This window comes from Orcinus orca, chromosome 8 (assembly GCF_937001465.1).
Source record: "Orcinus orca chromosome 8, mOrcOrc1.1, whole genome shotgun sequence".
Classification (NCBI taxonomy): Eukaryota; Metazoa; Chordata; class Mammalia; order Artiodactyla; family Delphinidae; genus Orcinus; species Orcinus orca.
This window is the reverse complement of record NC_064566.1, coordinates 96,603,337-96,624,033: the sequence shown is the minus strand read 5'-3', so window position 1 is coordinate 96,624,033 and position 20,697 is coordinate 96,603,337. Positions and strand designations below refer to the sequence as shown.

General features: G+C 56.1%; 1 protein-coding gene across 1 annotated transcript; it reads right to left on the bottom strand.

Annotated features, from left to right (window-relative positions):
* Nucleotides 1–2,391: 2,391 nt before the first annotated feature.
* Nucleotides 2,392–19,937, bottom strand: OAF (out at first homolog). Its single transcript, XM_004280726.4, has 4 exons — nt 19,143–19,937; nt 5,185–5,319; nt 4,117–4,297; nt 2,392–3,409 (listed from the first exon to the last, which is right to left on the bottom strand). The coding sequence occupies exons 1-4, from the start codon at nt 19,413–19,415 to the stop codon at nt 3,144–3,146; spliced, it is 855 nt and encodes a 284-aa protein (XP_004280774.1). The 5' UTR covers nt 19,416–19,937; the 3' UTR covers nt 2,392–3,143.
* Between the last annotated feature and the right edge of the window lie 760 nt (nt 19,938–20,697).

The window sequence follows — 20,697 nt, the reverse complement described above, 5'->3', positions numbered from 1 at the left end:
ATCTAGGTAACAAGCTCTGAGTCTGATGAACACAAATACGACACTTCCAGTTGGAGGCACCGTGGCAGAACCAGAGCTTGGCTGGGGAGGTTGGGAGGGTTCCTTGGAATGAGGGGAGGCGTGGACTTCGTCTGAGCATAGGGTCAGGCCAAAGTCACAGGGAATCTTCATCCTCATCTCCATGCCCTGAGACCGAGAAGGGGCCCCAGGCAGGGTGGTCTGTAGTGACAGTGTCCAGCAGGCCCCTCCCTGCAGGACACAGGCAGGCTTGGAGGTGCTCATCCCCCCCTCCCCAAGGAAGATCAGAAAAACACTCCAAGTCTCGAAAACATTACTTTTTTAAAAAGTATTATTCTTGGCTATTTGGAAGTGAGTAGGGAAGGCATATGGTGTGGGGACCACCACCCCCAGCAATGAAGACACACCCACAGAGTTAAGAGGGGTGGGAGATGCCTTCTCCAAGTAATTCCCTCCCTCACCCGGAGCAGGGGCTGGGCAGGAGGTGAAGGAGAAAAACGCTTGGGGAGGAAGGCCTCCCCAAATTGCCCCCCAGCACAGCTGAAGCTGGTTCTTGAAAACAGGTTGAGAGAGAGGCACGCCCACTTGAAAAGGATGTCTCCCCACTCCCCTACCACTAACTCGACCATCAAGCAAGCCCAGCACAGTTCCATGGGCAACAGCAGCCTGTTCTGGGGGTGCTGGGGGGCAGAGTAAGGGGGACAGCCCTGCCAGCCCCTTTTCTTCTCCAAGGCCTGTGAGGAAGGCTCTGACTCCCAGCCTCCTCCCTCCTAAGGAGTTGGGACCCCTGGGACTTGCCCAACACCTGAAAGACTCCAGTCTCTGCCCTGTGCTCACACAGTCCCCTCCACCTTGCCAAATCCCTACCAGCCTGCAGCCTCAACCCACGTCCCATCTTGTCCAGGAAACCTTCCCCAATCAACTCAGCCTGCACATCCCTCCTCCTTGAAAGTCCTCAGTGCCCAGCCCAGCACTTCATGTTACAGCCTCTTTATACTAGAAGATACTCTTGAAGTGAAGAGGCCTTCGGGATGTCTGGCTCCATTGTGTCGGGTTTATAAATGAGGAAACGTCTGCTCTTTTCACTAACGGTAACAATATTAATAGCAGCTAACACAGTGAGCACTCACTATGTGCTGGGCACTTGACACGTATAAATTCACTTCAGTCTCACAATTAAGCCCATTTTATAGCTGAGAGAGCTGAGGCACAGAGAGGTAAAGTAACTCAAGATTGCACAGCAAATAAGAATCATGGCCAGCAACAGGGCCATGAAAAGATGCTCAACCTCGCTCACAGAGAAATGCAGATCAAAACTACAATGAGGTATCACCTCGCTCTGGTCAGAATGGCCATCATTAAAAAGTCTACAGATAACAAATGCTGGAGAGGGTGTGGAGAAAAGGGAACCCTCTTGCACTGTTGGTGGGAATGTAAATTGGTGCAGCCACTGTGGAGAACAGTATGGAGGTTCCTCCAAAAACTAGAGTTGCCGTATGATCCAGCAACCCCACTCCTGGGCATATATCTGGACAAAACTCCAATTCAAAAAGATATTTACATGCACCCTTATGTTCAGAGCAGCACTATTTACAATAGCCAAGGCATGGAAACAACCTAAATGTCCACCGACAGGTGAATGGATAAAAAAAGATGTGGGGCATATACACGATGGAATACTACTCAGCCGTAAAAACGAATGAAACGATGCCATTTGCAGCAACATGGACGGACCTAGAGATTATCATGGTAAGTGAAGTAAGTCAGAAAGAGAAAGACAAATACCATACGATATCACTTACATGTGGAATCTAAAATATGACACAAATGAACTTATCTACAAAACAGAAACAGCCTCACATAGAGAACAGACTTGTGGTTGCCAAGGGGGAGGGGAGGAAGGGGGTGGGGGAAGGATGGACTGGGAGTTTGGGACTAACAAATGCAAACTATTATATATATGTATAACTGAATCACTTTGCTATACATCAGAAACTGACACAACATTGTAAACCAACTATACCTCAATAAAATAAATTAAAAAAAAAATCATGCCCAGGATTTGACCCCTGGAAGTCTGGTTCCAGAGTTTTCACCATATCTCACATCTCAGTCTATGTCACGGGGTCTTTTACTGCCTGGCTTGCCCATCTATGTATGTCTCATCTTCTTAAGCGCAGAAATTTTGTCATATCTTTTCCTAATAATACCCACCCCCATCTACATCCTCTCCCCCCAACACAAGGCTGAGCACACAGTAGGTGCTTTAGGAGTTGTTGTCCCAAGATGGGTCACCAAGAGCACAGGGACACTTCTCCTGACGCCAGGTGGCAGCATTGCCCAAAAGTTCTCTCAGAACTCCGAGTCTAGAGCTATCAGCCAAGTAAAAATTTAAACTTTTATTTCTGGTACAAACGATAAATACTTTGCATTAAAAATCTGGGATTCAAGTTTTCCTCATACTTCATGCTCCCTCCCTGCCCCAAAACCTTACAAAAATATTTCTGCTTCGAGGGTGCAAGCCGGCTCCAGCTCCCTCGGCAAAGTCCAGGTCTGCGGAAAGGCACCTGTGGTCTGTCTCGGGGTGGGGGGCCCCCAGCTGGCCCCCGGGCAGCCTCAGAGGCCAGTAGTGAGAGGAACGTGTTGAGATCCGCTGTCGGCGCTGCCCCCTCTCTGGGGCAAGGATCCCCTCCCTGTTGGGCAGTGGGAAGATGCACAGGGGCCAGCTCCTTCTGGAGGGTGGGGCAGGGGGCTGGGCGTGGGGAGGTGGGTGTCACAGGCATCGACACCTTCCAGGGTCTAAACCTGCAAAGAGTTAAATAGAGTCACGTGGTCCTATTTTGGTTGCTTGAAAGCGAACATTTCAGGGGAGGTGCGGGGGTCAAGCTTGGAGAACCCCCTTCTCCCTCCGTCCCCATGGGAGCAGGGGTCTGCCTTCATGAGTTAACCCCTGCCGTGCCACACCCCTTTTCACAGTGACAAGTCGGGGGCCAGAGGCTCCGGGATTAGGAGGGAAGGAACAGCAATAAGGCCTCGGTTGGGGGTGGCCACGCCCTCTGGCGGCTGGGGGAGGAGCAGTGGGCCCCGAGCAGCTGCCTCCGGGACCAGCCCTCATCCCGAGCCGGCTAGGGGTCCTCATCCCAGAGGCACAGCTGCCTCTGAGGCACGTAGAAGTCGAAGCTGTAGCTCTTCTGGCAGCTGCGGATGCCACACTTGTAGGGTGTTGGGCGGTCACGGCCGTGGCAATACTTGAGCATGCAGGGGTACCAGGCCAGGCTCAGGCCGTAGCGGCAGACGCAGGGCTTCCCGCGGTCCCCCACCTGCCCACAGCGAGGCAGCAACATCTGCTCTGAGGCCTTGGGCAGGGCCTCGAACACGAAGCTGTCCACACCTGGGGGAGAAGGCGGAGGTCAGGGATGGGGGAGGGGAGGGGACCTCCTGGCATGACCCCTTCAGGCATCCCGGCGCCCCTATGGGCTAAGTGTTATCATCCCTGTTTTACAGATGGGAAAACCGGCCCAGAGAGGTTTAACCATCTGGCTGAGGTCACACAGTAGGTAGGGGAGTCAGGACTGAATCCCAGGTCTGTCTGACTTCAGGACAGTCCTGGGAAAGGTGACCCAGAGATGGGCCAGCAGTGAGGTCCCATAGGCCGGAAAGGCAGGGACCGTGCAAAGATGGGAGGCGTTCTCAAGGATCCTGGGAAGGTGTGAAGGGAAAGAGAGGAGCTGAGCTCTGAGAGGTGGCAGAAGAGGTGGCAGCTGGGAATGGGCATCTTTGGGCCCCATCCAGACCCTGGTTCCTGTTCCCGTGTCCCACGACAGAAGGTTCCATCTGTGTTCTCACTAAGGGCAGGGCTGATGGGGGCTTTGCCTGGGCATTCCCTCCCCGGGGCCTAGCAGAGTCACAGTTCTCCGCGTCCCTACCTGGAATTGGTTCCTTTCATCTGCTGACTCCTCTCAGTAAAGAGCCACACAAGCATCACTTCCTCCAGGAAGCCTTCCCTGACCAGTCCCAGCTGGGTTTAGACCTCCCATATCTCGTCATTGCTTCCCATCATATCTGAGACGATACGGCAGCGGGCAGCACCCAGCTGACCTTGCTCCAGCCAGAACCGGACGTCCTCCTGGCGGGTGTAGATGGCATCCGCGGCCTCGGCACACACGTTGCGGAGATGGGGGCTCAGCAGGCCCCCCTGGCTGAAGTTCACGGTGACGTCCATGTGCATCTGCTCCAGGCCCCGCACCTCCTCAGCCTGCCGCACTGCCCGTGGATTTTTCTGCGTGGAGGAGAAGAGCCGTTCCCACCCGGCCTCAGAAGGCCCCCTGCCCACTCTTTCCCTGGTCGCTGAGAGTCAGACAAGCCCACGCCGGCTGTCTTCGGATCCTTGGGGCCACCGGCAGGGTGGCAGTCAAGGGGCACCCAGTCCCCCTCCAACTGGCGGAGAAACTGATACCCAGGGCGCAGTTGAGCCTTTTCAGCCCGCGGCCGCCCGGGCTGACCTCTGGGGCCTGAGGGAGAATTCTGACCCGTTGCTGGGGGGTGGCGTTGGAGGTGGGCAGGCGAGGCGAACTGTCCCAGGGTCAGTGACCTCTGGGGCCCTGTATTCTCCAACATCCAGGAAACTGAGTCACTCTGGGAAAAGCAGGTAAAAGGGAGGGGCCTCGGACAGCTCCTGCTGGGTAGTTCAGGGAAATTAAATGAGGCCGGGGAGAGGCCCGGGGTCCAGGAAGGGACCGGGAGAAGGGCAACAGGCTGAAGGTTTCAAAGGCCGCACTGAACACTTAACATGCACTCTCCCACTTAATTCTCACCATAACCCATCTCTCAGTAAGAAAACAGGGGTTTTGAAGGCGAGGTGACTTGTCCAGCGTCACCGGGACGATGAGTGGTGGCCCTCGGCCTGGAGGCAGATCCGACCTGCCTCCATCATAAACGGGGAGGAGCTGAGATTAGGGGACTGGCAGAAGCTGGGAGATGGGGGTTCAGGGCAGATTAGGGATCTGGGGTTATGGGGTCAGGTTTGGCATATTTAAGGGGTTCAGGACTAGAGGGTAAGAGTGGGGTGCCGGCAATCAGGTGGGAGCCTGAGGCTGGGGTAGGGTCCAGGCCAGGAGTCAGCTGCAGGGGTGAGGGCTCTGGGTCAGGTCCAGGGTGGGCACTCACCTGTCGGAGCTTGGCCATGGCCTCGCTGGGAATGATCTCATTGTGGTGCAGCCGGGTGGCAAAGCAGAGGGCCTGGAACTGGCTCTGCCCCTTCTCCAGCTCCCCTAGGATCAGGGCCCGGAAGATCTTCACATCCTGATGGAGAAGAGCAGAAGAATGGGAACCGGCCAGAGGGGGCGGGGCCTCCTCACCAGCCCACCCAGTGCTCAGCTCAGACTCTGCAGAGGACACAGGCCTGGACGCTGCCCTGCAATAGATGCCTCCCTCTTGCCGGCATGGAAAATTTTCTCTTTCCCGTTTAAACCTGTGACTTAAAAGAAAGAACATGTCCCAGATGTTCCAAAGCCTCCTGGAAAATTCACACAGGGAACTGCTGGAAAGCTTTCCAAAACAAAATTGTTTAAAAGTACAGAACGTCACCTTAAAGGAAACAGCACCCCTTTCGGCTCCCGGTTCATTCATAGCTGATGCTTCCCCTCGGTGGTACCCCCATATCACCCTGATCAGGGTGAGTCAGGGCCCCTACAACCACCCGACTACGGCATCATGGGGGAGGGCTGCATTTTTACAAGTACAGATTCTAGAGTTTCTCTCGCTGACTTTCCCATTCAGTAGGTTTGGGGAGAATGCCCCCGGTGCTTCTGGTCAGCCAGGCTCCTAGCCACCTGCATCTCAGATGGAGGTAGTGGGGTCAGGGTGGGGTTAAGGGCAAGACACAGCAGCAGCTGTTGCGGCCTTCTGACCTGAGGGAGCTGGGCTGGTTCACCTTTCCCCTTCTCTCTCCACTTCCCCTTTCCCCTCGGGGTTACTAATGGCATTACCAGCAGGCCAAGGGCTCTTTCCTGTCACTGATTCACTACATGAATCAGAGAGGCTGGGGGAGGGGGGGCAGAAGGAGAAGGGAGAAGGGCGGTGGGATCGGGTCCCCTTCCCAATCTGGCTGCTGGAACCCTGGGTACCTGAGGTGTCCCTTGCTCTCACCCATCTCTGTGCCTTGGCTAACAGCTCGCGGTGAGAAGTCAGCAGGTCCCAGTCAGAAGTGGTCTGAATATGTCAAGAGCCCCCCTGCGAGAGACCCAAGCCACAACGATGGTTCTCCTCCAGGAACCCCAATGGCCCTGCACCAGCACGGAGGGTATATAGCCCTGTGTAGCTATGCATCCTTCAGTGTCCGTGCCCTGGCCTCGCCCACTGAGAGCCCCCATTCACTGAGCACTTACTGTCCATGTGCCAGAGTGAAATGCTCTGAGAACAGGGTCTGAGGGTCCCCCTTGGATTCCAGTAGAGGCAGCGAGGGGCCCAGGGTTCCACTCCAAGTCTACACTGTATTAGCCGGCATACAGGTCTATCTCCCACCTTCTCTAAGCCTCGTTTGTGAAATGGGGATGATGCCCCTTTTTTTTTTTTTTTTTTTTGCGTTACGCGGACCTCTCACTGCCATGGCCTCTCCCGTTGCAGAGCACAGGCTCCGGACGCGCAGGCTCAGCGGCCATGGCTCACAGGCCCAGCCGCTCCGCGGCATGTGGGATCCTCCCGGACCGGGGAACGAACCCGTGTCCCCTGCATCGGCAGGCGGACTCTCAACCACTGCGCCACCAGGGAAGCCCAAGGGGATGATGCCACTTTTACCTGGAGGCTTATGGTGACAACTAAATGAGTTAGTGTGCAGGGAAAGCACAGCAGAATGTCCGCCCGGAGTACGTGCTCAGCGGTGCTAACCGGGGCCACTGTCATCACTGCAGGTGACCAGCAAGTGTCCCAGGTGATCTGAAACTAGTCAGTGCTGTCCTCACACAAACCCCCATGCCCTTTGGAAGTCCTCTGACTCTACAAGGACATTTCCCTACTTCCTTTCACTGTAAATGATCTCTGGAACATTGAGGGGTGGGAGTGTCCAGGGAGATTTTCCGCCAAGATTGCAGCAAGGGAAACTGAGACCCAGATGGTGAGAAAGGTTCCATAAGGTTCCTCATGGTCCCAGACTTGCAGGCAAGGTGAATCAGAGCTCGGATAACCTCAGCTTCCTCTCCACAGGAAATCCACTCTCAGGCCACGAGGCTGGGATCTGCTTGCCCCGCCAGCCTGGGCCATCCAATCTTCCACCCCCTCAGGTCGTTTGAGGAGAGACTGGAGGCTGGTACACTTGTGCATTTTCTGTTCTGGGCTCAGTTCCTGCCAGGTGAGACTTGATACCAGACTTTCCCTCCCGGGGCTGAGTCAGGCGGATGTCCCTGGCAGGACCCCCAGGCAGGATCCAAGTTCCACCTCCGGGGTAATTTCAGCAATGACCCTTTAAAAGAACCCATCTGGTATATTCACAGCATCTTCTCCAATACCACAGGCACGTGTCACCGCCTGTGGTCTGAGGGATGCCCCAAGTGGCCTCATTGCTTGGATATCACCGTCTACCATTAGCAGGAGAAAGAATTTGAACTTTTAGACCAGACCAGGGGGCGAACAAAATCTGTTAGAGTATTTTCCCTGCTTCTGTATTAAACAACAATGTCAACAACAGCAACAAAACGCTACCAAAATGGGAACTTGACTGGGGGTGAAGCGAGGGGATGAGAATTATTTTGTTGAGATAGATTTCCTCTATATCTCCTATTTATTTGTGTAGGACAAAGCTTTATTGAAGTTTATAACTGGAAGGGACAAGTCATTGTTACCATGAGTCAAAAAGGATGTATCGTCCGGTTTAAAATCTTTATAACAAGAGGAGATAGGAACTATGATTATTACCGAGTTTGGAATGGATAACTTGCTCAAGGTCATGGGACCAAGAGGAAATGTAGTCAGAATTTTAACCCAGGCGGTCTGACTCCAAAACCCAAGCTCTCACAGCCACAATGCACAGCTGCGTCCTACATCAACGAGTTCAATTTCTTTGATGCCCAGTTAAAGAAACTAAAGCTCAGGCCCAGAGAGAAAGTGTGGTCTGCCCTAGGCCACACAGCTGGCGAGTGGCAGAGCCAGGATGAGAAGGCAGTGCCCTCTTCTAGCTGTGCCCGTCGGCGGTGGTCTGTATGTCCTCTGCAGACCTGCCCTGGGAACGTGGCGGCTCCTATCCAAGGCTCTGTGTGACTAACAGACAACAGCATCTGACGCAAACATCAGGGTAAGATGATGCAGGATTGCCCTTCTAAGCCCTCTGCCTGCCCTGCCCAGAGCCTCTTTAAACCCTGAATTCTCCAGCCTTCTTAATCCTATGTCTCCGGGAAACCATACTCCATGCGCTGAGCCCCGGGAGGGAGACAAGCGGCCCAAGCATCTGGATCTCCGGCTCCATCATCATGACCAGTGTCCCTCCTACCTTCTACTCCCCACACCTCAGACTCACTGCTAAGGTTCCAGGGCCCCCTTTCCCTCCAGCACAGAGGGCAGGGCAGGGGGAGAGGTCTCCCTGCTCCAAGGAACATCTGGCCAAACGCTAAGCCCAGGCCAGATGGATGCCTGGCTCCCAGGTTCCCTGCTCGCCCGAGAGTCCCCTGGGATGGTCCACCCAGAGGTGCCCTAACCCCCAAGGCGAGACCACACAGCTGGGGAAGAGCCCATGGCAGGCTCCCCAGGCCCAGGACGCAGGCTAGGGTTCCCAAGATGGGCAGTTTCTATAAGGCTTCTTCTCCCACGAGCTCCCAGGAAACTCCAGCCCACCAGGAGCCAGGCCACCAGGAAGAAGTGGAGTGGCCAGTACTAGGGCTGAAACTGGGCCACACAGAGCGTATGGCCATGGAGAGAGCATTTGCTGAAGTCCTTTGGGGGTGGTTTTAAGGTTCCCAAAGAGCACGGTAGTTAAGAGCAAAGGCTCTGGAGCCAGTGCTGGCCGCATCCAAATCCTGGCTTTGCTGATATGAGTCCTGTAACCCTGAGGGATTTACTTAGCCTCTCTGTATCTTAGTTTCCACATGTGTAAAATGAGTACAACTAACAATACCTACACCTCAAGGGATTACTGTGAGGAAAAATGAGTGAAAGGTCTCAGAACAGAGTGGGCCGGATTCCTTAAGTTTCTCTATTATTGCTGCAATCCCTGGCCTTGCTCCAGCTGTGATCTACTCCAGACCTGCAGAGGCAGGACAAAAAATTTTTCTCCCAGAGATGTACCTGAGGCCCAGAGAAGTCAGGTGGCTGCTGGATCTCGCAGGTAATCTGTGGGAGGGCACTGATTACACAGGGCAGAGCCTTCACAGGCGCCAGGGCGGAGCAGGGGAGTGGGCACGACCAAGGCCAAGGCTCCTGTCTTAAGGGGCTCAGAGGAGAGGCTGACCTACAACTGATGTCGCGCACTATGATAAGGCCTAGGGTGAGGTTTATGCAAAATGCTATAGGGCAAAGGATGGAGGAGGGAGCATTTTTGTCCCCTTAGGGATGGGCCTGGGAGGGGTGGAGGGAGGAAAGGCTTCCTAGAGCGAAGGACATTTCAGTGGTTCTGGACAGTCAAAGGATGGGTGGCTTTCTAGCAAAGAGAGAGGCATGTACAGAAGATGGGAAGGTACCAAGGCCTCTTAATGCCCCCACCCCATCCCTCCCTCCACGCTACTGTCACACAATCTGGCCCAGTGCCCTTCCAAGGCTCCTTTTGTCCTCACCATAAAGTGTACCCCCCAGAGGCTGAACCAAAGAGATGGCGGTTCCCAGAATGAGCGAGGCCGTGAGCTGATGCCTCTGCCAGGGATGAGCTGTCCCCTTCTGCCCATCATCCTTCAGGACTCAGTTCAAATGCATCCGTCACCCCTGCCCTCACCAACCCTCCAGCAGAGTTGGCCAGGCCCAACCCCTAGCCTCCAGAGCACGAATCCCACTGTGTCTGCAATGATCTCTTTCCTTCCAGACTCAACTCCTTGAGGCTGCGAGAGTATCTTATTTGCAGTGTATCCCTGACCCCTGAATACAGCAGGCGCTCAGTACCTATCTGGAAATGAATAAATGAAGCGCTGAGTGGGCAAACAAGAGCAGGCCAGGGTGCTGAGGAAAGGGAGGGGGGTACCGGGGAGGGGAGGGCTGGGTGTGGAAGGAGGAGGCTGGCCGGCAGGAGGGCAGGGCACGGTGTCCGAGAGCCCAGCCAAAGAAGTCTGAGCTTCATCTAGCAGATCACTGGGTCATCGCTGGGTTTTGAGCCAGGGTAGGACGTGAATGGATCTCTGGCTTAGAGCTGAATCAGAAACTCGAGCTGTGCTGGGCCAGTGTGCATCTGACCCAAACGCCTCGGCAGAGGGCCCCGTCCTCATGCAGCGTCTTCTGCCTGGGCAACACGTGCCCCGGGCCCTTCGTGTTGTGCCCCAGCCCCAGACGGGGCTCCACTTATTTATGCAGCGTCCTCAGAGTCGGGCACAGAGCTGAGAGAACGGACCGGTGCTCCGGGGCCTCCATCAACCCCCTCGCCTCCAAAAAGAAGACGGCGCTTTCTTCTTGGGCTTCCCTGTAACTGGGCTTCTGCAGGCTGGTCGTCCTACAGCTGTAATTTGGGCCTCTAGAAGATTTAGGGGATCATTCAGTTCATGCTCCAGTGAGGTTCCAGCAGGGGACGTGACCTTCAAGGTCACACAGCTGCAGAGCCAGGCCCAGGAGCCCAGATCTCCTGACTCAATCCAGTGATCCTTCTGCCCTTCCGAGCTCCCCCTGCCCCGAGCCCCTTCCCAAATATTCTATTCTTCTGTGCGTCCACTCCCTGCCACGCTGCCAGAGAGCCACTGTATCTCACAGAGAGAAGGCTGTTCTGGGAAAAGCAGGGGGCAGCTCCCTGCACTTCCAAGAGCAGACAGTCCATGCCAGGCCTCTGCTGCTGCCTTCTTGGGGAGAAGCTCCAGGGGAACCTCAGTGTTGGGGATGGGTGGCAACCCCGCAGACGGAGCCCACCGGAGCGCTGACGGCTGTGATGCGGTCACATCAGCCCAGCTGCCAGCTTCCAGCCTTAGATGAGACTGAAAGGGGGAAACAGACCTCTCTCTTGCTTCCGCTGCTGGGGGGTTTTATGTTACTCACAGCCAAGTCGAATCGTAACTGGACGCACAGACACTTGCTTTCCCCCATTCGTGGGTCCCACGGCCATAATCTTTCACCCAGACGTGCTGATCCTCCCACCATCTCCCACCCCTCACCCAGCGGCACCCAGGCCCCCCAGGCCCCTCCCGCCAGGGCCCACGCCGTGGCTCGGCTGTACGGTCCCTTCTCCCTCACACCGTTGCTCCTAGGAGCACGTTTCCTCCCTCACAGCCTCTCCCGGGAGACTCCCCACCTCCCCCTTTCTCTCAGTCACACGTGGCAGCCCTCACAGATTGTCTCACAGGCCCACCTCCTTCCGACAGTCTCTCCCACACCCTCCCTCCCTCCTTGAATTCCCCCAAAGTCTCACACGCCATGTCTCACACCCCATCTCACACATGAGCCTCTGCACACATGCTGTTACACTCCCCTGCCTTGCACACCCCCTCGTGGGCATCCTCTCCTACGTTCGTTCGCTGCCCCAGCCTCAGCCTGGCCGACCTCCCCTCCTCCTCTGCCTTCCTGTCACCCTCCCAGGGGCCTTCCTCAGCCCCCCAGTGGGGAGCAGTGGGGGGGGGGCTGTCCTGTCTCAGACCTTGCTGTCAGCCCAGCCTTGCACCACAGGGGACCTGAAAACTAAGAGGGCCTGACGGCGGAGCTGCCCTTCCCTCAAAGCCCCTCTCCCAGCCCACCTCTGTGCCACGGAGGCTGCACAGCCCAGGCTGAAGGCCACCTCTCCAGGGTCTCCACAAAGCACCAACTCCCCTTTCCTCTTTGCCCTTGGACGGCTGATGCTGTCTCCTGGGAGTTTCCTCTACCATCTTGGTCTCCTTCCCGTCGTCACACCGGACTGTGTGATTCTGAGGCCCGGGCTGAGCCAACCCAAGTATTTATGGCGCTGCTCCTGGCTGGGGCTGCTTTATGGCTAGAGAGGAGTGAACTTCACTGCACTGGGGAGGTGAGGGGTCGCCCTGGAGGGGCAGCCAGGAACCAACGCCCTCTTCTCCCCATGCTGGCTGCCCCGGGGCACACTCAGGGGCACCTTGGCCCCTCTGCCCTGTCTCTCCAAGCAGGTACAGAGGTGAATGGACTCAACCTACAGCCAGGCCAAGCACATTCCCTGGCCGGTGCCTGGGACGTAGGCCGCCCCTATTACGAGATGCCTGCAGACCCTCAAGGCTAGGCCCGGACAGAGGCTTCTTGTTACGGGTGCCACGACCAGCTGGGGGCAGTGCCACCTGCCCCCTCCCAGTGCCCCCAGTGCTCTGTCAGCCAAATCCCAAAGGTCGCCAGTGTCCCGACTGCCCCTGGAACAACGTGTGGCTGTATGTGGATCAACTGCACCCCAATGTCCTGCTGACTCAGGGCTCCCGAGGCGGGTGCCACGCTTCCCTCTCACCTGCATTCCCAGTCCCAGCCCCGCCCCCAGCCCTTCGTGGGAACCTCGGTGGCAGCCACTTCAGCGCTTGCCAGCTGAAAGGACGGGAATCCTAATAATGCTCTGGTCCCCAGAGCAGGAACCATCTGCTAACGGCCTGAGGAAGCAGGGCTGGGGCTCCGGCTAGAACTGCTACTTCTCTTCTCACGTGCCCTCGCTGGCCTCTGCTTCGCTGAGGCCTCTTACTCACTTCTCACAACACGCCTGCCAGCATCACACTGTGTTTGTGTCATGTCTGAACCTGGGGCTCAGAGAGGTTACGTGATTTGTCAAGTCACACAGCTGGGAAAGGGCAGAAAAATGTCTAGTGAGTGCTCAGTAGTATCTGTGAGATGTTTTAAAAATGGTCCCCTCACCCCCACCCGCCATCTCTCCAGAGGCCATGGCGGGAGGGGAACGGGGAGTGTCTCAGGCACAGTGAAGGGGCCAAAACTTAAAGTTCGTGGGAGGGGTGGGGTGGGGGAATTGTGATGAGCCTGGGGGAGGGGTGCAGCCCAAATCTGTACAGAGGAGGTTTTCTCTGTAGATCTGTTCCTCTGCACCAAGGCTTTTTTCAGTCTCCTTCTTCCCTCTCCCCTCCCCTATTCAGGTTTCTTCAGCCTTCTAGAAGGAGCCCACGTATATGCCATAGTGGCACAGGCGGTCAGAATGTAGTGGAAGGCTCCCTGGGTCCCAACCTTGGATCATTAGTTATTGATCTCATCCAAGTCACTTCATAGCTCTGAGCCTCAGTCTGCACGTCTGCAAAATGGAAGCCATACCTGCTGCACGATGTAGTGGTGAGGATCGAAGGAGGCCAGGTGTGTGAAAGCAACTGTCAGTGTGTGATCCGACAGCTCAGACATATGTGATTCTTACCTCAAAGCTGGCCTCTGTTGCTCCACCATCACCACCTCTGTGTACCCTGGGAAGCCTCGTAGGAAGAACCTCACTTCTGCCTCTCCCCGTCATCCCAACAGGCCACTTACTTGTCCCAGGTGGCAGTCCTCACTGCCTGACCCGGGATCTTTTGCCAGGACTCCATCTGGACATAGGCATTCGGCGGGTGGGAGATGCTTGCCAGACTCCAGGAGCTGGGCTGAACCTCGGGGCAGGGCTGCTGATCCCTGATGCGGGGAGGAATTCCTCAGACATGGCAGAGGGACTGCTGTTAGACCGGAGGGTTCCATGGACACAAGCCGGATCATTCTTTCTGGTGACTTCTCATGAACCGCCAGGGTGGGGAAATACCCTGGATACCAAAAAACTCTGGGCCTCTCCTGTAAGCACCTCGACTGCCCTCTGTTCCCCCAAAAGACATCCTCTCCAACAAATACCCCTACTACAAATCACCAAACTGCAGGGTAGGGGGAGACTGGACTCTCAGACTTTGTCCTGCCTGACAGTCCCGTGATGTGATATCCCGTTAGAATAAACAGCCTCGGGCAGCCACATGGCCATTTGCACATTCCACATCTTTGCTGACTACCTCTCACAGGCTGAAGCTGCTCCCCGCACCAAGGCGGGGAGCCCCAGGGCAGGGACCATCGGGGCCCAGAGCAGGGCGCAAGTTTCCCATCTCTCTGGGTCCCTCAGAGTGACCTTGAGCTCACCCACCCTGTTATATGGCTTCCCCTATCTTGGTGCCAGCCCGAGGCCCCTCTTGACCCCCTCCCTCTACACACTTGGACGTGGCTCCTTCCTCCCATTGCAGCCTTGACCCCCCCCCCAACCCCCACGCAGCTGCTCATGACTTTCTCTTATCTTTCAGCCCCACCCTCCCCGTCTAGTCAGCACCAAACCGCTTGAGCATGACTCATCCCCTCCCACAGCTTTTAGACACTCACACTGGGAGACAGAGGGGAAAGAGATACTTGGACGGGCACAGCAGCCTGGGGGACGGGGACCAACAGGGCTGTCAGACCAAAAGCCGGGATGGTGCCACGCCCGCTATTAATATGCCCAGTAAGTCTGTACATCCGGGTATAATTACATACGTGGGCTTTGGATTCTCAAGAAGAGCACTGCCTGTTGACAGTGTGTGATGAATTTTAGTTCCTGCACTGAGGGCACGGAGAATTAAGCCTCGATATGCTGTTGAAACACATTAGGGACTATTGCGGGTAGAATGGCAGGTTTCAACGAAGTGACTGAGTTTGGGATCTACCTTCATTTAACAGTCTAACCTGAAACCTCCTGCAAGCCCCTTCTTCCCTGGAGCAGCTATGCCAATGCTTCCCAAACTTTGTTGCTCATTGGAATCACCAGGGGCTCTTTAAAATTCTGGCTGCCTGGCTCCTAGCCTCAGACAGTCGGACTTAATTAGTCTGGCTTCGGGGTTTTCTAAAGCTCCCTCCCCAGGCGATTCAAATGTGCAGCGAAGTCTGGGAGTCGCTGAGCTCTAGCACTTCTTTGAGAGCGGCAGCCTGATCTGCTGGACGGGCAGCAGCCTGTGGGCAGGGCTTACAGTAACTCACGATGGTGATTCGGTAGCTCCAGGCTGCTTGTGGAGTTCGTCATCCTTGCCCGGGCTCCAGGCTACATACGTCCTAGAGCAGGTTGATCACTGTTACAGCTTTACTGGCTTCAGGTCCAGTGTGGCTGTGTGGGGAGGGCCAGGCCATGTTAGAGACCCATCCCGGCAGACGCAAACAGGGAGGGTGGAAGGGGTGGGGGGTGGGGGGTGGGGTGTGTGGGTGTGGGTGTGGGTGTGGGTGTGGGTGTGGGTGTGTGGTGAGATCATCCAGACAGAGGGCTGCATTGCATCCAGCACAAGGGGCCTCGCTGCTGCCCTGAGTAGACTGACAGGACAGGGATGGCTGCTCCCTGCTAGGGGGCTGGCCAGCAATTTTGGAGTGTGATGGTTAACTTTATGTTTCCACTTCACTGGGCTAAGAGAGGCCCACATAGGTGGCAAAATATTATTTCTGGGTGTGTCTGTGAGGCTGTCTCGGAAAGATAGTAGCATTTGAAGTAGCAGGCTGAGTAGAAGGTGGCCCTCACCAGGGTGCGTGGGCATCATTCAATCTGTTGAGGGTGTGAATAGAACAAAAAAGGTGGAGGAAGGGCAAATTTGCTCTCTCTGTGTGAGCTGGACATCCATCTTCTCCTTCCCTCAGACATCAGTGTGCTTGGTTCCCAGGCCTGTGGACTTAGACTGGGACTACACGGGCTTTCCTGGGCCTCGAGCTTACAGACAGCAGACCGCGGGACTTAGCCTCCGTAACCGTATGAGCCAACCCCTAATGATAAAATCTCTTTCTGTAGATCTGTATTTCTACCCCATTATTTCTGTTTTTCGGGAGAACTCTGACTAATAATGGAGCTTCAAAGAGAAGCTTACGATGAAGGATTAAGGCTCTTCCAGGCTCAGTGCGGACCTTCTGTGTGACTTTGGGTCGGTCATTCAACCCCTTTGCACCCAGGCTTAGCAGGGAAGGTCCATGTTGAGATGCGATGCGAACTATGATTATGAAAGTTACTGGCTTCTACTTCTGGAGCACTGAGTACAGCCGCTGACACACAGTGAGTATTTCATATGCATTGCCCTGTTTAGTTCTCACAATGGCCATGGGATCGGTACCATTATTATCCCCATTTTACAGATGAAGAAATGAAGGCTTGGACAGATCAGGTAGCTTGCCCAGGGTTAAACCAGGTCTGTCTCATTTCAGTCTGGACTGTCTCCCAAATGTGCAAAATGGCCAACGTCACTATTCCCAAGTGGACTAGGGACTGTTTCCAAACCACCCCAAATGGATTTGGTACATGAAACAAAAGAAACACCACATCCAGGACTTTTTCCTACAGGAAAAGTCATTACTTCTAGATAGAAGCTTCTCGTGGAAAGCTGCGAGAGATCTTGAGGACTGGGCAGGCAACAAGAGAGGTGACCCACCCCAGAAGGATCCCGTATAAAAGCTGCTCTGGCCAATGCAGACAGTGGACTGGGGTGGAGATAAACCCCACTCCCAGCCTTCCCCAACTCCACCCTGCTCCAGGCCATCTGAGACACCCAGAGTTAGAGGGGACCTTGGAAAGCTGGTTCCCTTTCCATACTTTCCACTCCCAGTTCCCTCCCTTGCTGATGAAACTGCAGATGCCAGGGGTGGGTGTGAAATGCCAGCTTCTGGGTCAGAGGCTAACCTGAAAAGCACACTCTGGAAACCTGGGTGGTGGTTGGGACCGCTGTGGGGATTCAAATGTGGCTCTTAATGCCATTCGCGGCATGGATGGACCTACAGATTGTCAGACTGAGTGAAGTAAGTCAGAGAAAGAGAAATAATGCTTGTATGCGGAATCTAAAAAAAAAAAAATGCTGTAAGTGAACTTATTTAGAAAACAGAAACAGACTCACAGACTTAGAGAAGGAACTTACGGTTACCAGGGGGTAAGGTTTGGGGGGAGGGATAGTTAGGGAGTTTGGGATTGACATGTACACACTGCTATATTTAAAATAACTAACAAGGAAAAAATAAAATAATAAAAAAATAGCAAAAATGAGGCTCTTATAATCAGCTCTGAATCGATTCTCTAACTGGGCAGTCAGCCCCCTACTCCACCCTCAGCCCCAATCCCCAGGCCTTCACCCCACTGCCACCCCGCCTCTTCCCTCCCCTCACCCTCAGGGTAGAGCAATAAAATCTTTCATGCTGCAGCTAGAGGCTATAAAAGCTGAGCTCTACCCCTTGACTCTTTCAACCAGTGTCCTAGCCACAGCCTTGGCTGCCAGAGAGGTGGCAGGTCGGGGAAGTCTCTCTAGGGCTTCAGCACAGCCGTAGAACAATGTGCAGTGGGCAGGAAGGTGGGAGACTCATAGGCTGGCCTGACGCTCACTCACAAGGACAAAGGGCTTCAGTGGAAGGTCAGAAGGGAAGATCAGATCCCTGTCTCCTGGGGAGGGTCCAGCCACTATTTGGGTTTTCTAGGAAAAGAAGAGACTTGACAAAATTCCCCTGGAGTTTAAGTGGGGACTCTGGGGGTGTTCTGGCCCTGTCAGCTTCCCTCTCTCCACACACAAACTCACCTGCCCCGACCTGAATTGAGAACCTAGCTTGGGCCTGCTGAGTGAGGAAGGGTCGCAAAGTCCTCCCCATTGCGACACTCAGCCGCCCCTCCCCCCACAACCTGCCACCCGCCACTGGTCTCCCTACATCCCTTGTCAGTGAAAACTCAGTAGTCCAGGGACAGATCGGCCGTCAAGCCCCACCTCCACCGTCCACAGAATCACCACCCACCCACCTGGTACTATCTTCGGGTGATTCTGCTGGGTCCCTAGCTGACACTCCAAACTCTACCCTCTCCCCGCCACCCCAGCTCCCAGTCTCTAAGAGGAAGGAGAGAGAGATGGCTCAGGCAACAGTCCCACCACCCTGGGCTTCCCCAGCTGCTGCCTATGTCATGGGCCTCACCTCTCCACTCCCCCAGAGACAGAGCCTCACAGGGCCTCTTTATCAGGAGAGGGACTTGGGGAGGGGGACTTTAGGTGATCAGCACCCTTTGTGTACCTACACCTTACCCACCTTCCTCCCCTCCAGGATTCCTGCTGCTGGGTCACCGTTAGTCACTCACCGCCCTTCCAGGCCCACTTCCTGATAAGCCCAGCACCTCCACTCTCTACCCCAGCCCCAATCCTGGGGGTCCAGGCCCACCTACTGGTTCCCTCCACCACACACACACACACACACACACACACACACACACACACGCATGCGCGCGCGCACACACACACACACACACACACACACACTCAGGAGAGGCTATCTCTACCCACTTCCCCACAATCTAGGCCAAAACTGGGGGTTGGCCAGCCCTCCTGCCAAGCAGGGTGAGAGGCGGCACCTCTCCCATAGCCTGGGGACCTCATCTGCGGCCTCTTCCCAGGTCTTCCGCTACAAGTTTCCCAGACTTTTGGACCAAAGAGGAGAAGTGGCTTGGGAGGGACATGGGACAAGCAGCTCTTCCCAGGAACCCCCTCCCCCAGCCCAGGAAAGTGAAACAAGGAGAAGTGGTACATAGCCTCCAAGATGTCAGGGCTGGGAGGCCTGGCGCCACCGGCTTGCTCTGTACAGAGGTGAGAAAGGAGGCCCGGAGAAGGAAAGGAACTTGCCCTAGGTCACACAGCGAGAACCCAGGACCTCTGATACCTGGCCCAGGATTTTTCCCTGATAGAGCCTGAGAAAATGACTCCAAAGAGGGAGACGGGGTTATTAACATTGACTCCCTTGAAGTAAGGTCTGCACCTAGAGGGCTCTCGGAGAGTGGAGAGTTGAAAGACGAAGTGGGGAGCTGGTCTGGTGGCCTGGGCACCCAGAGAGAAGAAGTGAAAGGCTGGAGGGGAGAATCGGAAAGGCAGCAGAGCAGTTCGTGGGGGAGAACGAAGGGCCGGGTCTAGGCGCTGGGGAACAGGGCAAAGAGGTGTGGATAAGAGCCACGGCGTGACCTTGGCTAAGTCGCGTCCTTCTCCTGGCCCAGTCTTCCGTCTGCTGGCCTCGGTGCGACTGGGACCCCGGAGCGCTCAGGCACGCAGGTCCCCCCGGGGCGAGCGAGGGTGCCTCACCTTCTTGAAGTCGGCGGTGAAGGAGATGAGGGTGCCGTCGGGCTTGCGCAGCTCCAGGCTGATGCTGTCGGCGTCGCTGTCCGCCTGCAGGCTCTCCTCGGTCACCTGGCCGTCGGGCAGCCGCACGCGGACCCGCAGCTCAGACGGCGCGCCAGCCCCGGTCCCCGCGCCCTCGCCGCGCGGCGCCCCCAGCAGCTGCATAAGCACCGGCAGCAGCAGGAGCAGCAGCGCAGGGGACGCCGGGGGGACCCCGCCGCGGCCTGGTGGGCGCATCCCCGGGAACCGCCGCCGCCCTCGCGGTCCCGGCGCGCCGCGGGCGGGCGGGGAACGGCTCGGCCAAACTTCGCCCTAACTTGGAGGCTAGTTCGCGGCGCCGGGGCGCGGCTCCCCTAGGGGCCCAGCCGTGGGGCGCCCGCGACGCGGCGCCGACGCACGTGGGCTGCGCTCCGTCGCGCGTCCCCCGGCGGCTCCGAGGCGGACACCGCGCTCCCAGGGCCCGTCTGCCCCCTCGGCCCAGTGCCTTGGCTCCCACGGCCCCCGACTCCGGCGCTCCGAGACTCTGTTTTGCACTTTTCATTCAATCCCACCCCCCGTCACTTCCTTCAGAAAACAGAAACCACCAGGACCTGCCTTAAAGAGACCGCGCACCTCTCGGCCCTTAAAGGGCCCGCGGAGGCTCCCCGCGCTCGGCGGCGGCCGCGGACGGGGGCGGCGCGGGCCGAGGGGACCGGTGCAAGGCGGCCTTGTGGGAACAGGGCTTTCTCAATCGCCCTCCCTCCCCGCCGCGCCCGGCAGCGACCGGGCTGGCCCAGGAGTTGACTCTCCCAGCAGGGGCGGGACGGGTGACTCTTCTCCCGCCTCCCTTTTTTTGGCTTGTTCTTGTGCCACGTGGATTAGAGAATCGGGCTTGGTGTTTTAGGGGTTTTGTTTGGTCTTTCAGTTTCTCTGACGCAGCGAATTTCTACAAAGCTTCTGCAAAATCAGACCTCGCCTCGCATTCAGCCTTTTGACTGCCCTGGGTCGGGAGAGAGGGGCTGGGGTTCTGCTGGCGTTGACATCCGTCAGGTGTGAAATCTTGATCAGTCGGGGCACCTCTCTGACGTGGTGGCCCTGAAAGCGCCCGCATTCTGTGAACCCCTGTGCAGTTTCTTTTCTGTCTCGTTGCCCTCACTTCCCCCATTCACGAGCTTTCCCCAGTCCTGCCCACCTCCCCAGACCCCCATTCTTTCTCCCAGTAATAGGCCAAGCAGATTCAGGGAAATGTTACATTCCAGGCCACTCTGGAGAATGTCTGGGGATTCAAGATGCTCTTGACCATCAGAGGCTGTCCCACAAGCCCCAAGAAAGTAAGACTGCCCTGCCATGCACCCCAACAATGAACTGGGTGAAGGCAGGAGGGATCTGGATTCCTGCTTTCTCTGATTAACTGTGTGCTTTGGACACATTTAAAAAATTCTTCGGGCCTAGGTGTCCCCCTGGGTATAGTGGGAGTTGCTGAGACATACAAAGTCCTGCCAATCCTGGAAGAGACAACCCCAGGGGGATGCTCTGAACC